This window comes from Ctenopharyngodon idella, chromosome 2 (assembly GCF_019924925.1).
Source record: "Ctenopharyngodon idella isolate HZGC_01 chromosome 2, HZGC01, whole genome shotgun sequence".
Classification (NCBI taxonomy): domain Eukaryota; kingdom Metazoa; phylum Chordata; class Actinopteri; order Cypriniformes; family Xenocyprididae; genus Ctenopharyngodon; species Ctenopharyngodon idella.
Genome location: NC_067221.1, coordinates 21,460,253 through 21,476,724, shown reverse-complemented (window position 1 = coordinate 21,476,724; position 16,472 = coordinate 21,460,253). Strand labels below are relative to the sequence as shown.

At 35.1% G+C, this 16,472-nt stretch overlaps 1 protein-coding gene across 1 annotated transcript in view; it reads right to left on the bottom strand.

Moving 5' to 3' along the window:
• Nucleotides 1–16,472, bottom strand: part of xpr1b (xenotropic and polytropic retrovirus receptor 1b) — a 32,343-nt gene that overhangs the window by 15,454 nt on the left and 417 nt on the right. Inside the window, exon 2 of the mRNA XM_051864971.1 lies at nucleotides 10,776–10,827. Within this exon, the coding sequence (XP_051720931.1) occupies nucleotides 10,776–10,827 (52 nt within the window). The remainder of the gene's footprint in view (nucleotides 1–10,775; nucleotides 10,828–16,472) is intronic.

Sequence of the window (16,472 nt, the reverse complement as noted above, 5' to 3'; positions counted from 1 at the left end):
GGGAGCACTGCCTCCTAAATTGTGAGTTTCACACTAGCCAAGTTTCCATCCAATTTTTGCACTGATTTGTTATTGACAAAGTGAATATAAAAAAAAAAAAAGAGTTTGCTAAATTTGCTGTCTCCAGTCTGTTTCCATCCAATTGGCCTTTTACCGATAAAATGGTGTGCATAATAACATCATCCCTAAAAAAAAACAACACATTGTCGCATAATTTTTTTTGTATTGCTAAAAGAATAACCTGCCCTTGAGTAGTTTCCATACGTAATTTTGCGTACATCGCAAATTATATTGTTTCTTTCACATCCCAAATATTTGTAAAATGCAGAGAGTAATATGACAATTGAAATCTGGCAGTTTACTGCTTACTATTTTCACAAATAATAGGCCTATTATTGAATTAGGAAACATTAGGAAATATCAGAAGACCACGGCGAAGTGGAGCAGCTTGTCTGACAGGACTGCTTGTAACTGTCTTTATGTGTTAACACGAGGCTTTGGACACATGGTCGCTCATTTGTCCTGTATGCAAAATTTTAGGGTCCAGAAAAAAGACTGGTACAGTGAACTTTTCAATCTTTGCACATAGCAACAATCTTTAGCATAAGCCTTGAACATGAAGTCAAGTAAGTCGCGGACACATATTCAGATCGTTCAAAGCAAAAAAAAAAAAAAAAAAAAGAAATGTTCGTTCTGGTTTCAGAGTTCAATAACAAATGCCGTCTTAATTCTAACATTCATTTAGAGCTTTTTGGATTCAACCCACTTTATTTTTCCTAATTAGTTTGAGATATAATTATATTACATATTAATAAAGTAGCCTAGGACAGCTTCTGATCATGAAATCAAAACAACCAAAGCAGTGATGTCTAAGAACTTTTACCAATATTTACCCAAAAAAGTACTGGATATGAATATAAAAAGGTTAGATCAGATGTTTTATCAGGCTATTATTATTATTTATTTTATTTTAGACACCTACATGTATGGCACATAGAAGGCCTTGGGGCTGAGAAAACATACTGGGGGTGCAGTCTTTACCTCTTAAGAAAAGTATGGACTGTTTTTATATTTTGCTCAAAAGGAATAAACTACACAAAACAACAATAACAACAAAAAAACAAATAATCTAATAATCAAAATAACCATGTCATCTGCAGCTCTTAATTGGGCACTTTATATATAGCGGGAGAGAAGAGCAAAGCGAATGGAACAGAAAGAGCTTGAATGAAGCGCGTTTGGCTCTAGATAAAAATATTAGAGGATGTAGTGCTGAAAGATCATTACCATAAGTGACCCTGAATGCTTGTGGTGTGAACTGCTCCATTGTTTTGAAGCGCTGCTCACTTTATACTGTAGAAATGGTAAAATGGCACAATTATGTCCCATTGCTCTATATTTTCCTCATCCATTTTATACAAAACTTTATTATATTATTAAATTGTATACACAAAATTCCTTTTTTTTTTTTTTCTTCTTTTTTTTGTACTTCATTATATAGACTATTTAGATCAATACTTGATCAAGCAATATTCAGAAACCGGTGCAGTCGTATTATTTTTCTGATAAACTTTATTAGATTGTAGATTGAAATGAATGCTTGGTAATAGGCCTATTATTTTTAAAACGGGAGAAACAACTGCCTATTCTGAATTTATACACTGTAGCGGCAGAATAACTTTCCCAGATTAAATAACTCAAATATCCAAGTTGTCACTTAATACAACTTCACATACTAAGTTGACTAATCTTAAAATTTTAAGGCAGCATGCCATAAACACTTACTTTAAGTTGAAACAATTTTTTAGTGTACAGAATGCAATTTGACTTTCATCTTCAGAACAAAATGAAAAAAATTCACTTGCAACATTACAAAATAAAAGAAAAATCAAGATGTGTAATCAAGAAAAAACAAAAAAATGACAAAATTACAAAAATATGAATGAATGATGTTTGAGGGGTAACGTTTAATCTTATCAATAGTAATAAAATATTTTTATACACAATTTAATGATATGAATACAATTTAATGCATCTTTGAATACTACCACAACGTAGAGCGTATAGAGAGCGGACTTCTATTAACTGCACACCCTTCTTACACTAATGGAAACAACTTTTTTACACAACAATAAATAACTCACAAAACGAACTCTCTTTAATACTGCAAATACCACGTAGAGCCATAAGATTTCCGTGACGCAGAAAACACGGATGAAATCACGGAATCCAGTCACAAATAGAACTTACTGTATAAGCGGAACATCACAGAATTTGGCAATTTTGGATGAATAAATTAAAAGTAGGGCTGTACAATGAATCACATCGATACGGAACAGTGTCTGTGAATGTTAAAGCTAAAAAATGCTGCTATTGAAATCTGAAGTCTGTATGAATGAGCGCTAGGGCTGGGCGATAAAACGATAACGATATGTATCGCGATAGACACGTGATCGATATCAATAAAAAATGTGTTCGATAAAACGTTCGATATTTTTTTTATTCTTCGTCGGAAGAAAACAGAGTTGCGAAGCAAGTTTGGTTGCATTAACAAAGGCACTCGCTCTCTGGTAACCTAGCAACGTAGGGAGTGACACGCTAACAGCCAATCATGTAACAGTATCATGTATGGTTGCGCCATATCGTTGTCTCGTGCTGGTCTGCTGGATTCCTCTTCAGTGACCGGCAACTGATAAGCAGAAAATGAGTGCCGCAGCGAGTAAGGAAATTGTAAATAAAAGAGGAAAAGTCAGCTCGCCAGTATGGCAGTTTTTTGGATATTATAAGTCTGACCGTAGTCAGACCAATGTCGTCTGCAAATTATGCAAGACCGTCGTCCCCGCCAAGACTGGTAATACCATGAACTTGATGTACCACCTTAGCCGCGCTCACCCTTTGGAGCACAGCCGTATTCAACCAAAAACATCTGTAGCTGCAACACCGCACAACATTGTCTTAATAACTGAGGGGATTATGATCAGAGGAAGGTTAAGTTTAAAATAAAAATGTTTAAATGTAATATATTTAAATGGGTCAGAAAAAATATCAATAATTATCGATATCGACCGATATGAAACACTGATATCGTGATACAGTTTTCAGCCATATCGCCCAGCCCTAATGAGCGCCGCAGTTTCGTCTACTACTACACATACTGAAGCACACGTGACGCTCGCGATGATTTCAGTGTCTGCTGTCTCACTCATGAACTACTTCTGCAGAGCTGCTCTTAGAGTCACTTTATGAACATTTCACTGTTTAATTTGATAAAACTATCAACATTTGTCTTATATACATAGGAAGTCAAAAGTCTTCATGACCCTATCAAAATAAAAGTTCGGCAAACTTGAAATAACAGTAATATTACTTTTGTACAATAGAGTGTACTTCGATTAACAGAGATAATAATAATAACAATAATAATAATAATAATAATAAAGCACACAAACTCAAAGGTCTTCACTGAAATGACAAATTGCACAGTAAAAATGTAGCCTACTTATTAATATTATTAAATTAAATAATTAAATTAATTTGATTACATTTTAAACTAAATTGTTAGCTTTGTTAACTGATTTGATTACATTTAAAAAAAAAAAAAAAAAAAATTTATTTGTCCTTACAATGTTTATATAATATATTCCCTGTACTCCTGACAGTAAAATATGCCAAAATAAAGGTCTAGTAGTTAAAAAAAAAAAAAAAAAAAAAAAACATACCGTGAAACCGTGAACCAGAATCTTAAAAAAAAAGTGATATAGATTTCTGGTCAAACCGCCCAGCACTACGTGAACATCTCTGATTTTAAGTGTAACTCCTAAAACAAAGAGGACAATGACGAGAAAACCATTACACAAGTGTGGAATCCAAAATGAGAGGTGAGGAGGGAGAAGGCGGTTCACTGTACACGCAATATTACTCATATTTCATCTGCCAAAGCTCAAGTACTGTGGTCTGTATGTTTGAAAAACATCATCTGACAAAACTAAAACAATGTGACTCCCAGCTGTGATTCTTGAAACACTACACACACAAAACAGCCTATAATCCTGCACTTCCAAAACAAACACAGTTAGATTGACAGAAGCCTATTAGGCTTCGTTCATAAATTAGCTACATTTTGTTTCAGTCTGCCCAGAATCATTGATGTGCAAAGTTCTATTACATATACAAGATTTATAAGGAACTGCTTCCCTGATCAAAGTACTACACCAACAGAGTGTTCAAAAATTTATCTGAGCAAGCAGTTGACTTATCACATGACACTTATCAGTTACTATAAAACCCTCAAGTAAACATGTAAGAAATCTTTTGGGTTATGATGGCCATATGAGGTTCAGTGAGTTCAACACTTTCAAGTGAAAGGGTTAAGAAGATTCTGTGTTATTCTCACGACAAACTGTTTGATCTGATCTGATCCTGTGTTAATACTGGATTACTCCAGCTCTACAGCAGGGAGTCCCTCTCTGTACTGGTTTAGGTAACCCTCCCCAGTGAGACCTTCAGCTGGGTCATTGTGTCTGGCCTGCTATGCAAACACACAGCTCAGTTTCATATCAGCTCGGCAGGGATTAACATACACAGCTCTCTCTTTTAGCTGGAGCTCTGGGAGAGAAAATAAACTACAGAGTGTCTCGGCACTTGAGAACTTTTGAACTGAAACCTTCCGGGGATGCACGACCTTGCAGAAAGACCCTCTGTCATTATTTAAACCTATAACACACAACAGCTCCTGGACTTTGATGCTTCTGTACTTTTGACTAGCAATAGATCGACATATCAGCCAAATGGTAATTTTTACATTACTGGCCGATAACCACATCTGCTACGCACCATTCCCTGAAAATCCCTGATCGGTCAGCCAATTCTTTCGTCGTTCCAGGTCTGTGAATAAACTCAAACAAAACTAGCTAAAACTGGGGCTGCCACACCTAATCAATAAAATCGACAATACAAATCATTGACAACTAATGTCACTATTGATTAGTTGGGTGTATACGCTGTGCATGGAGAACCTTCTTCAACGACATAACTTTACAGTAATGAAAAATGCATTTCTATGAAAAAGCACAGATGGAGAGCAACAGTGAAAAGGTTGACAAATTTGACAGTAATATTTTGTTAAAATATGTTACATGTACAACATTTTGGCTTAAATTTTACCATATTTAATTGAAACTCTAGTTGAAATGCAAATACTGATATTTTTCTGAGAACAATAACTAATGGGATCATACAATATAATAATGTAAAGATTAAATGTAAAGATGTAAAATGTAATGTGTAAAAATGTAAATGTAATGTATAATGTATAAAAATAATATAGCATACTGTCAACTACATGTGTCACCATTGTTTCCTGAAGGAACGGTTTCATTTTTAACCAATGTGCTAAAAATAAAGTTGCCTTTGAAATAATTGTTAGTTGCAGCTCTAGCTAAAATGCACTCAGATATTACACAGCTTTAGAGGTGTCTGCTGAAAGAACTGCGTACTAGACGAAATTTCCATTAAGAAATCTAGAGACCATGATCTCACTCTGAACACTGAAGTACTGACATACGATCATAATCACCGACGTAACTATACGCAAAACACTTAAAATTAGAGGTCTATGACTTCAAACACCTGCACCATCAGCCCTTTCTGATATCCGTCATCAAAAAAAATCAGCATCTTATTAACGAAAAACCCTGGTCATGCAATTTCCCCTCCAAAACCATAGCTTTACTTAAACAATCCCATTAACTACACTTATCACCACCCAGAAAAACCACAAACTTTGACACAAGATTATAGTTATTTCTAGATAATCACAACTACCATCATCCCACAGCTTAGAAAAACACTCAGTATGCAGGTTTATGGCTCTCTGGGAGCTTTAGCACTGTTGTAGGGAAAAATGAGCATCTGAACACGTGTTTGTGTGTGTTGTAACCTTTGGATGTAAATCACTGCTTATCTGAACGCTAGAACAGTCCTCCATAAGTTTTCCATCAGATGTGGGCCTTGCGCTGAGCCCCAGGAACTAATAGATAGCATGACATTACAACAGAGACAAAGGTTTTCCTTATCACCCATGTTTAGACCTTATATTCTGACAAAGCAAATAAATTACACACCTTGCCAAGAACAACTATGCTTCACATGTTCACTGTAGTGAGTTAACCTTACACTGACTTCAGGTCAGGGTTTGTTATTTCCAGTTATTAGCATTACGACAGAATGGAACAAACCAAAAAGACACTAAGGCATAATTATTTAGCTGTTTGAGAAGTACTATGGACTGCCTGATGGTAGCCAAGTGTAATGAAACAGAAGGTTCTATGACATGGTGTGATGCCACTGAAAGTTTTACTGATATTCACTTTTTTGTTGAATATCAGATACTTAAAAGGGCTTTTCACACTTGAAATAGTTAACCCTTGGTCATTCTAAACCCTGGGTAAAAGGAATCCTGGGTTATCTTGCTTCACGTTTCACACAGCTCATAATTTATCCGGGGTTAACAATTAATCCTGGGTATTCATAAGCTGACGTTTCACAATGCACATTCCTAAACCCTGGGTTAATGTTCTTATTTGCATATTCGCGGTGTCATTGTCATTGATTGGATAAACGCAGCACGCGACCTGTTTACAGCTCTAGCATTGAGCATCCTTTTATTGCCGAATGTACTATTGAGTTTATACTAAATGGACATTTCGGACTATAAAAGGTAAGAATGAAACAGTCTCTTCTTCACTCAAATCGTCGCTTTTTCGGTCAGCATTTGACATTTTTCCCTCTCAAACACTGAATTTGCTGTTTATATACAATGCACAGTGTTTCGGTGACTGTCCAAAGCAGGCAAATATGAGTATGCGATTGGTTGTCTGTTGCTAAGCGTCTAGCTGTAACATTCTAACACCGCATCGTTTCACAAAAGCGGTGCTAACCCTGCTACGGAGCAGGGTTTGAAAACCCTGGGTAAAGAGCGGTGCTAACCCCGCTTCTAAATCACAAGTGTGAAACGTTTCTTTACCCTGGGTTAAAAGCTGTGTTTAGAACAACGATAACCCGGGGTTAACCGCAGTGTGAAAAGCCTTAAAGTAAAGTTGAATCCGCCACCTACAGAGAACAAAAGGCACTAGTAAGAATCCGTAGCTAGCTTGATCTTGGGAACTTTATGAGGAAATAGCAATTTCTTGATTGAGGCCTTGTCCACACTAATGCGTTTTTGTTTGAAAACGCATCTTTTTCTCTCTGTTTGGCCTTCCATCCACACCGAGACAGTGTTTTTATTAACAAAAACGAAGCCTTTTGAAAATGCTCTCCAAAGTGGATAAATTTGAAAATGCCTTTCATGTTGTATCAGAGATATTTGAAAACAATGATGCATGTTTAGTCATGCAACGCATATTGTACCTATAGATATTCATGTTTATACCACTTTCGTGTCTGTTATGTGCTATTCACTTTCACACAGTTGCTTAAATATGTTACTCTGCACACTCTTCATATCACAGTCCTGCAAAGATGACAGGAAATTTACTTGCATTTACTGTCCTTCGGCAAAGCATGCGGGCAGTTGCGTTTAGACCAAACATATAATGGTGAGTGTGACCAGGATGCATCGGTGAATGGTGAGATATTTTGCTAAATAAAATGATCCTGCCAAAGGAATAGGTGATAACTTTATCATGTCTTGTTCCGTCTGTATCATCTTAGTGAGCTTTTATGAGGGTTTACACATGCACAGTAAGGTGAATTTAGCATTTTCTGACATTTCAGTGTGGACAAGAAACTTTTGGAAAAGGGTTGAAAATGCTAGTGTGGACGGAGAGCGTTTTGAAATGAAAACACAGTTTTCAAATGTATCCGAATTAATGTACACGTAGCTGGGGGCTATTAATGATTTTGCTCCAGAAGCAATTTACAACATAATAAATAATTAATAGAAGTTGGGCAAAGGTTCGATATTCCTAGTTCCATAGAGAACCAAAGTAATGTAATAATTCTGAAGGGCACATAATCTTCTTAGTATCACAGTGCATATATACTTTAAAAGTATGTGTGTGTATGTGTATATGTGTGTGTGTGTATATATATATATATATATATATATATATATATATATATATATATATATACACAAACACACACATATATATATATATATATATATATATATATATATATATATATATATAGTACTTAATATATATACACACACAAACAGATTACTGAGATGATAAATTTCTGACATGTAAGCGAAAGAGCAAATTACCATGACATCAAAGAACATTCTGTACCAGCTGAAACTGCACAAACTGAACCAAAAACAAAGCTTTTTTTTTTTTTTTCTGAAAACATATGGGTGAAGTCAAACACAAAAGCACGGAGCAGCAGAGACACTAACAGGTGTTTGTTTTCGTACAAACACCAGTGAACCGCAAGCAAAGCAATTTCAGATTGTAACGGTTGGCAGGTTATAAATTTCATACACATGGGGGAAAAAAATGCAAAAAGAACTTGCTGATAACTCTACAATGAGGTTAAATTTGTTAATTTAAGTTTAACATTAATATTTGAAAATATTTGACCATTTTTACTAATATATAATTTATTAATTCAATTATTCAATAAATCTAATTACTGTTAATATAAATATACTATTTATTTATAAGTATATTACATGGTTAATTCACATTGGTTAGTAATGCATTATTAATTTGTACAAATTGAAAGTTAAAAAATTATTATGTATAAATTAATCTAGTTTAAATAATACCGCAAAAGTATTTTTCATTGTTGGTTCATAGTACTGTATTAACTAATGTTAATATGGAACCTTATAGTGTTAAGTATTAAGTTTAAAGTATTAAACCAATATGTGTTTCCCTTTATAACCACGTGCTAATCAAAGATATGCAAACTCAGCTCTGTGCTCTGCTGTTATCTGATAAAACCATGACATCTTAAATTTGTTAAACCTGAGGTGAAACTTCGCCCTTCCTCTTTTAATGATTACCATTGATTTTGACTGATTACTGATTCTGACTTTTTATCGATGTTGAAAAGAGTGTTTGGTAAAATCAACTTTGGGCAAAATTGATAGATAGAGAAACTCTGTCTAATATGATCAAACCGGGGGGTTCAACTAACCTGACAAAGCAAAAACCACCTTTTTTTATTTATTTATTTATTTTTATACATGATTATTTGTAGGTGATATTATCAAAGTCTTTTTTCACGATATGAGTAATTTTAAATATCAGTGAAATTTCACAGTTATCAATACTTCATCAAAAACTAGTACTAGGTTAACTGAAATTAAAAGGTCCTCAAAACAGAACAAGTAAACAGACAGCAATACAATAAGAACAAAGAAACTAATAACAAAACAAAACACAAATAAATTTAACAGAACAAAAATGTGACCCTGGACCACAAAACCACAAAAATATTTGTAGCAATAGCCAACAATACATTGTATGGGTCAAAATTAGCGATTTTTCTTTTATGCCAAAAATCATTAGGATATTAAGTAAAGATCATGTTCCATGAAGATATTTTGTAAATTTCCTACCATAAATATATCAAAAATGTATTTTTGTGAGTGGATATGCATTGCTAAGGACATCATTTGGACAAATTTAAAGGCAATTTTCTCAATATTTTGATTTTTTGCACCCTCAGATTCCAGATTTTCAAATAGTTGTATCTTGGCCAAATACTGTCTTATCCTAACTTATTTATTCAGCTTTCAAATAATGTATAAATCTCAATTTCAAAAAATTGACCCCTATGACTGGTTTTGTGGTCTTGGGTCACAAATACATTAAATAAAGAGTTTTAATTTTTTCAGGTAGATGTACTAACAGTGGTATTCAGATAAGTAACCACCAACAACAAAAATTGAATAATCACAATAATACTGCATTTTCTTACTGTATAATTAAATATTGATTAAGCCTTATTAAAAGCTACTTAATTTATTTAGTCAAGATTAGTTAATGATTTTCCTTTGTCTTTTGTTGTTTGATATCAGCAGGTTTATGATAAGACCGAATGCACGGATGCAATATACTGTTACACATTTTCTTTCTTAACTGTGTATGTTCATTTAAGACAAAACCGACTGTATTTACGAGAATACCTGCCAAAACGGGGCTTTGATTTTTTGTGTGTAGGCTATTTGACCATTTAGGCGCTTATCCGAAGCCCACAGTATACTTTGAATATCTGCGTTCAGCTCCGTCTTGGTGCGCACACAGAAAGCTGCCTGGGGAACAGTGTCTCTTTTGCAGCTTAATTTGCTTTTAATAACACGGTTTAATTATTTCAAGCACATCCTTAGGTTTAGCAACAATAGACTGCATTTTACAACACTCACTTGTTTGGTTGATTTGGATGTTTGAAAAGTTCAGGCTTTTAGGGGGAACGAAAGGGAATCGCTGTAAATCTAGGTAATCTGTACCTAGATTACTTTGTTTTCATAATCATTGGAAGCAATAACTGAAATTGAAAAATCGATTACGATTAATTGCACAACCCTACCAGTACGTCACAAACAAGCTTAGGGGCTTTAGGGTGCCATTTGGGACAGGGCCTATTTGTATTTGTTTGATGGGAAGCCTGGAAACCTGATTGAAAACAGTTTTTATTTTTGTGATTTCATTTTTTGGTCAGGTTGCTCAGAAATTACAGACTTTATTGTTAATTTTATGAGCTGATTACCAGGGTGCACATTCGCATGCAAACAGACATACATAGGTCACGTATGTATTTACCTTCGATTGATGGGGCTTGATCCTGGGCGGAGTACAACATTTCTTTAAAAGCCTGTGGAGAAGAGAAGAATATGAAACACCATTTCCAGAGGTCAGACAATTGGCTTTCATATTACACAGCAGCATGTGACTGGCACTGTGCCCATGCTGACTGACAAGGGAACCTCTACCAGAATACAGACAGAGTGAGAAGACATGAGTTCTTGAGTACAGAAGAGGAAGCACTAAAATTAAAAGAATAATAGAGGAAATGGCTGTTTTTAAGTTTGTCCAAATCAAAAATCGGACATCCCCTATAAGAAACACATGTCCTTGAATAAGAAAAAAAGACAAAGTACTGGTTACAAGCGAAAAGGGCTTTGCAGCAATTCTGTAGGGATGCCCCATTTGACTGGCCAATATTAGTTTTAAATCTGTGATCAAAGATTTTTTTTTTAATTACAACACACAAAATTGCACACACACGTGCACTCCAAATCCACTAAATTAGTTTTAAAACTATAAATGTGTATGAATTGTAATGTGCCTATTTTTAGGAGTAATCGCTGTATAGTTTAAGGAAAAAGAAACTGCAAAGTAGGGCTGCACAATCATGACAAAACCAAAATTGTTGATTATTTCCCCTTAAATTAGTTTATTGCCGTTTTATGACAGTGACGTTGCTATTGTTATCAACGCAATTTCAAGAGTGATTCACTGTGTAATGCAGAACTATAATTTAGGGGATTCACAACTGCATTTAGATGCGGTTGTCAGTCAGAAAACTTTACAGTGTGAATGTGGCTACTGGTGCTCTTAGCAGCATAACAAATATAACTTTTTTTATATTCAAAATAAAGCAGCCAAAGTGAGCAATGAATGCCCTCAGTTAATTTTCTCACAAAAACTCCCATTACAATAAATGTAGCTGTCTACACTACATGATGAATCTCTAATGTACTTTGTATATCGGTTTTGTTTTTGTTTTTTTTGTTATGCTAAAAACACTCATGTAAGATGATCCTTGACAGTGACAACAGAACTACTCATAACTGTTTTCTATATATACATAAATCATCATATTTCACAAAATGTAAATTGTTTTCCATAGCTTTACAGCACGATGCATTTTGCTACAACATATGGCTTATAAAAATGTGGCATGGGGGTCTCAAAAAATAGTGACACTGACATTGGCTGATCACAGTGTTAAAATAACAGTCGTTTGAGGCTTGAGGCTGACACAAATTTCTTGAATGGTGCAGCACTAGCAATTATGATAATCTCGCCACAGCTTAACATAACGTACATAATCACCAGAAAACGTATAAGGCTATTTTAAAGTCACCATGAAATCAGAATTGATAATTCTTATTTTTTTTATAGTATATTGCAGCATTTATTGTAATTGATTTATCTGTATACATCATTTTTATTATTATTATTATTATTATTCATGTGGCCTCAATCTTTAATTATAAGTAACTTTTCCTCCCTCTCGCAGCTCATTTCTTCTCTTCTCTGATGATGTGTTTACAGGCACAAGGGTAGGACAATCTGTCACTCACATGATATGACAGCAAAAGCAAACTACAACCATCCAATCAATTCCACATGGACAAAATCAAGTCCTGCCCTACATTTTTTTCTTGTTTGAGAAGCCGTTTCACTCGGATATACATCATAATAGGGAAGAAAAGAATATCGCAACTTCCAATTCATATTCATGCCGACTTTAAGATGGATGTCCTACAACAACAATTTGTTTTATTCAGCAGTATGCTTTTCAATCACTATTAAGATTTTATTTAAAATGAAAAACTACAATGATATTGTGGAAGGAAGGTATTTTACTCGCCTTTATACTAGGGATGCACAATATATTGGCCATACAGTTAAGTGCAACATGTGCAGTGCAAATCTGTCATAAAGGCTACATAAAATTATAATGAGAACATTATAATTGTGTGCTTGGGACATGGCTTTTAATGGTAAAACTTTTGTTTTTGTAATCAGGCTCTCAAAAACTACATAAAAATTAGAATTTAGATTTATCGGCCAATATATCGGTTATCGGCTTTCAAATATAAAGAATTATTTTTTATCGGTATCGGCCAAAATTTTCATATCGCTGCATCCCTACTTTATACGTCACACTAGGTGAAAGGTCATACAACGCAGTGGAGAAACACTGAGAAGTGATAGAGGCAGTAACTTTGCCTGTGGAACTCAAATCAATAACAACACATCAATATTTTGCTTGCCCTATATTAGTTGTTATGCCTCATCATTACATCACAAGATACTGACAGGGAAACAACTGCTGCCCATCAAGCTCCTCTAATCTAACTCATCACATGATTGTGCCCAGGTGTTCATGATATTCCAAATATATTTTTCTTCTTGGAATTTTCAGTCTGAACACACTCACACTATTTATTAGAGCTGCTCACGACCAAAGAGTTTCCTAGTCGACTGGAAGTCATTCATTTAAAGGTGCAATGTGTAAAATTTGGGAGGACCTATTGACAGAAATGCAATATAATATACATAACTATGTTTTCAGTGGTGCATAAAGACCTTACATAATGAACCGTTATGTTTTTATTACCTTAGAATGAGCAATTTCTATCTCATTCACCGGGGGTCTTGTGTCGGCCAGACGGCCACTGTAGCTTCTCCGAAAGGGAGGGGTGCAAGGGGTATGTGCTGTTAGTTGCAGTTTGCAAACTCACCGCTAGATGCTGCTAAAATTCACACATTGCACCTTTAAGCCATTAGAGGACTAGTAGTCGCATGTTTATGATATTAATTACTTAAATATACTTTACAAATCTTTTGTTTCGAATCAGTGGTTCGGAGCGTGTATCAAACTGCCAAAGTCATGCCCCCCAGTGGTGAACCACTGAAATTTCGAAACGCTTTGATGTAACAAAGCCTGAAATCACGTGACTTTGGCAGTTTGATACATCCTCCGAACCACTGATTTGAAACAAGATTCGTAAAGATTCGAAGCTTCATGAAACAGTGTTTTGAACTCGCCCATCACTAAATATTGTTGAATAAAGTCATGTTTTTTTGGCGCACAAAAAGTATTCTCGCCGCATAATAACATTAAAGTTAAACCACTGTAGTCACATGAACTGTGTGAAAAAATATGTTTTTAGTAGCTTTCTGGGCATTGAAAGTGTCAACTGTCTTGCTGGCAATGCAGGCCTCACTGAGCCATCAGATTTTAAGTAAAATATCTTAATTTGTGTTCCGAAGATGAACGAAGGTCTTACGAGTGTGGAACGACATGAGGGTGAGTAATTAATGGCAGAATTTAAATTTTTGGGTGAACTAACCCTTTAACTTTAGAGTGAGCGGCCATGTAAAGTGACTAACATTAGGCTATGTTTCAAATGACAGGCCAAATTTAAGGTCAATAAATGATAGGTGAACATTTGCCTGCAGAGTTTGCAGATCACTTTTTTGGGTTATCCTTAACCCTCTCGAAATTATCCCCAGTTTGGATTTTCTGTCCCACATAATTACCACATGGACCGTGTTAATTACCACATGGATCTGTCTGTCGTGGACTGCATGACTTCATCAATTCCAGTGGAGTTTTGTTTTTTTTTTTGTGTTTTTTTTCTGTGACCAACTGACCAATTAAAATTTGGTTGCTCAAGCCTCTTCTCATTAACTAATGTTTGGTCAACTATTAGGGGGTAGCCCTACTATTTATACTAAAAAAAAAAAAATGAATAAAAATAAAATATGGCACAGAACAGTGATTGAGCACACAAATTGGGATGCACCTTTTCTGTCATGACTAAGTGGGGAACAGAACACAAAAAACCCAGAGTGGAGCAGAGCAATTATAGAACTGCTCAAATATTGCAGAAAAAAAAGTGATGTCCAAATTCCATGAAAATGCAGTTCTGCAGTATACAGTACAGGCCGGAAGTCAGCTGCAAAAACAGAACCCTGTAAGAAAACATAAGTTCAGAGGGAACGTGGCCTTGACAGCAGCATCAGAGATGTTTACTTGTTCTACCAGCAGGCCTGCACGGTTCTACACGGCAGCATACACCACATTCACATGACTGAGAAAAAGGTCTTAAACTCAGAGGCAGCCTTTCCTCGGCAGGCTTTTTAAAACAGCAAAACTCTTTAGGTCCGTCCTAATTTGCGTACTTGTGCACAATTCATCCACTCAACTGTCACAGTTTTCTTTATGTAGTGGAGGGGCTATCAGACTCCAATGCTAAATGATAAAATAACCTTTTTAAATTAATAAACTAAATGGTTGAGTACATACTGAATAGTATAAGTGCACAGAGCGTGATTTGGAATACAACTTTTCTCACTTCTCTTTCCGAGCGTCAGGAAACATGTGACAGCCCACATAAAACACAAAAATCAGCAGAAAATGCTCATATCTCTACATAAGCTGACATCAGCTTTGTCAAGACTGTGAGACAAAAGAAAGGTCACAGAACATAACAAATCAACACATTCATAGCGTCCAGCCACAATGGAGAATTTTTTTTTCCTCAAGATCAAAATAAAGGCAAGTGAGGGAGCATTATAAAGTCTTTTTTTTAAAGTTTAAGTGTGACGTAGAAAGCAAATCCTTCACCTGTTGATTTTCTGCCATCATTTATATTTGATTCAAGCAGGTACACCCCCAAAACACTGCCTCACAAACACAATCCGCTGTGTACTACTCTCAAAAAGGGATGATGACTAATTAATTAGCAAATGTCCAAGAGGGAGGCAATAATCTCATTATGTGTAGGCCATTAAACCCTGAAGGAGCTGCAGTACACTTAAGCCCTGTCAACTCTAACCCAGTCCACTGTCAAATACAAAGAAAACTGCCTTGTATGCTCTCATGTGAAATAATGAAATTATGTAGTCTGCTAAGCATTGCTCTTTGAAGCTCTGTATCACCATCATATATGTTTGTTTTGAGAGAATGACTCCTGCAGGTAATTACAGACCTGAAAAACAAGACAGATAAAGACTGCAGGCCAATCCCGGAAAAAAAAAAAATACAATTTTAACATGTATGCACACTTCCATTCTTAAATGTTCTATGCATTAGCTAAGTAGACATGAAAAACAATTAGGTTTTCAGTACAACTCATCCAACACAATGCTAGATTTTGGTCATTGTTATAAACTTGATTAACTTGTTCAGAGTGTACAATCTGAAATATAAATTTTTCCCAATATTCCTAATGTAATATAAATCATAATATTAAGGATACAACCGTTATATTTCCAGATCTGAACCCTAAAAAAAAAAAAAGATGTCCAAGCTGACTGTTTACAAAGATTTTCGTTTAACAACCCTACATCCTGGAATTGAGTGGATTAGCAGGTAGCCTATTCTTTTGAGTTACATATGTTGTGATGAACTTGAAACTATTGTTTAGTTTACCTATTGGTTCAGAATTGTTAAAAATATGAAAGCTGATCATGATTCATGAGCAGTGCGAAACATCTGGACACATTCACCTGCATCCATGCTGTTCATACAGACTCACATTAGCTTTAAAGCTACCAGCTGTTAGCTTTCAGTTACAGACTAATTAGTTATTAATATTAGATATTAGTTATTAATCACACAAATCCAGATGTAAACCTGTCTTTCGTTTAAATATTACATTAAAATAACAGGTGACTTATTTTCGACAGGTTCATTGAACTGAAGGAACTGTCTGA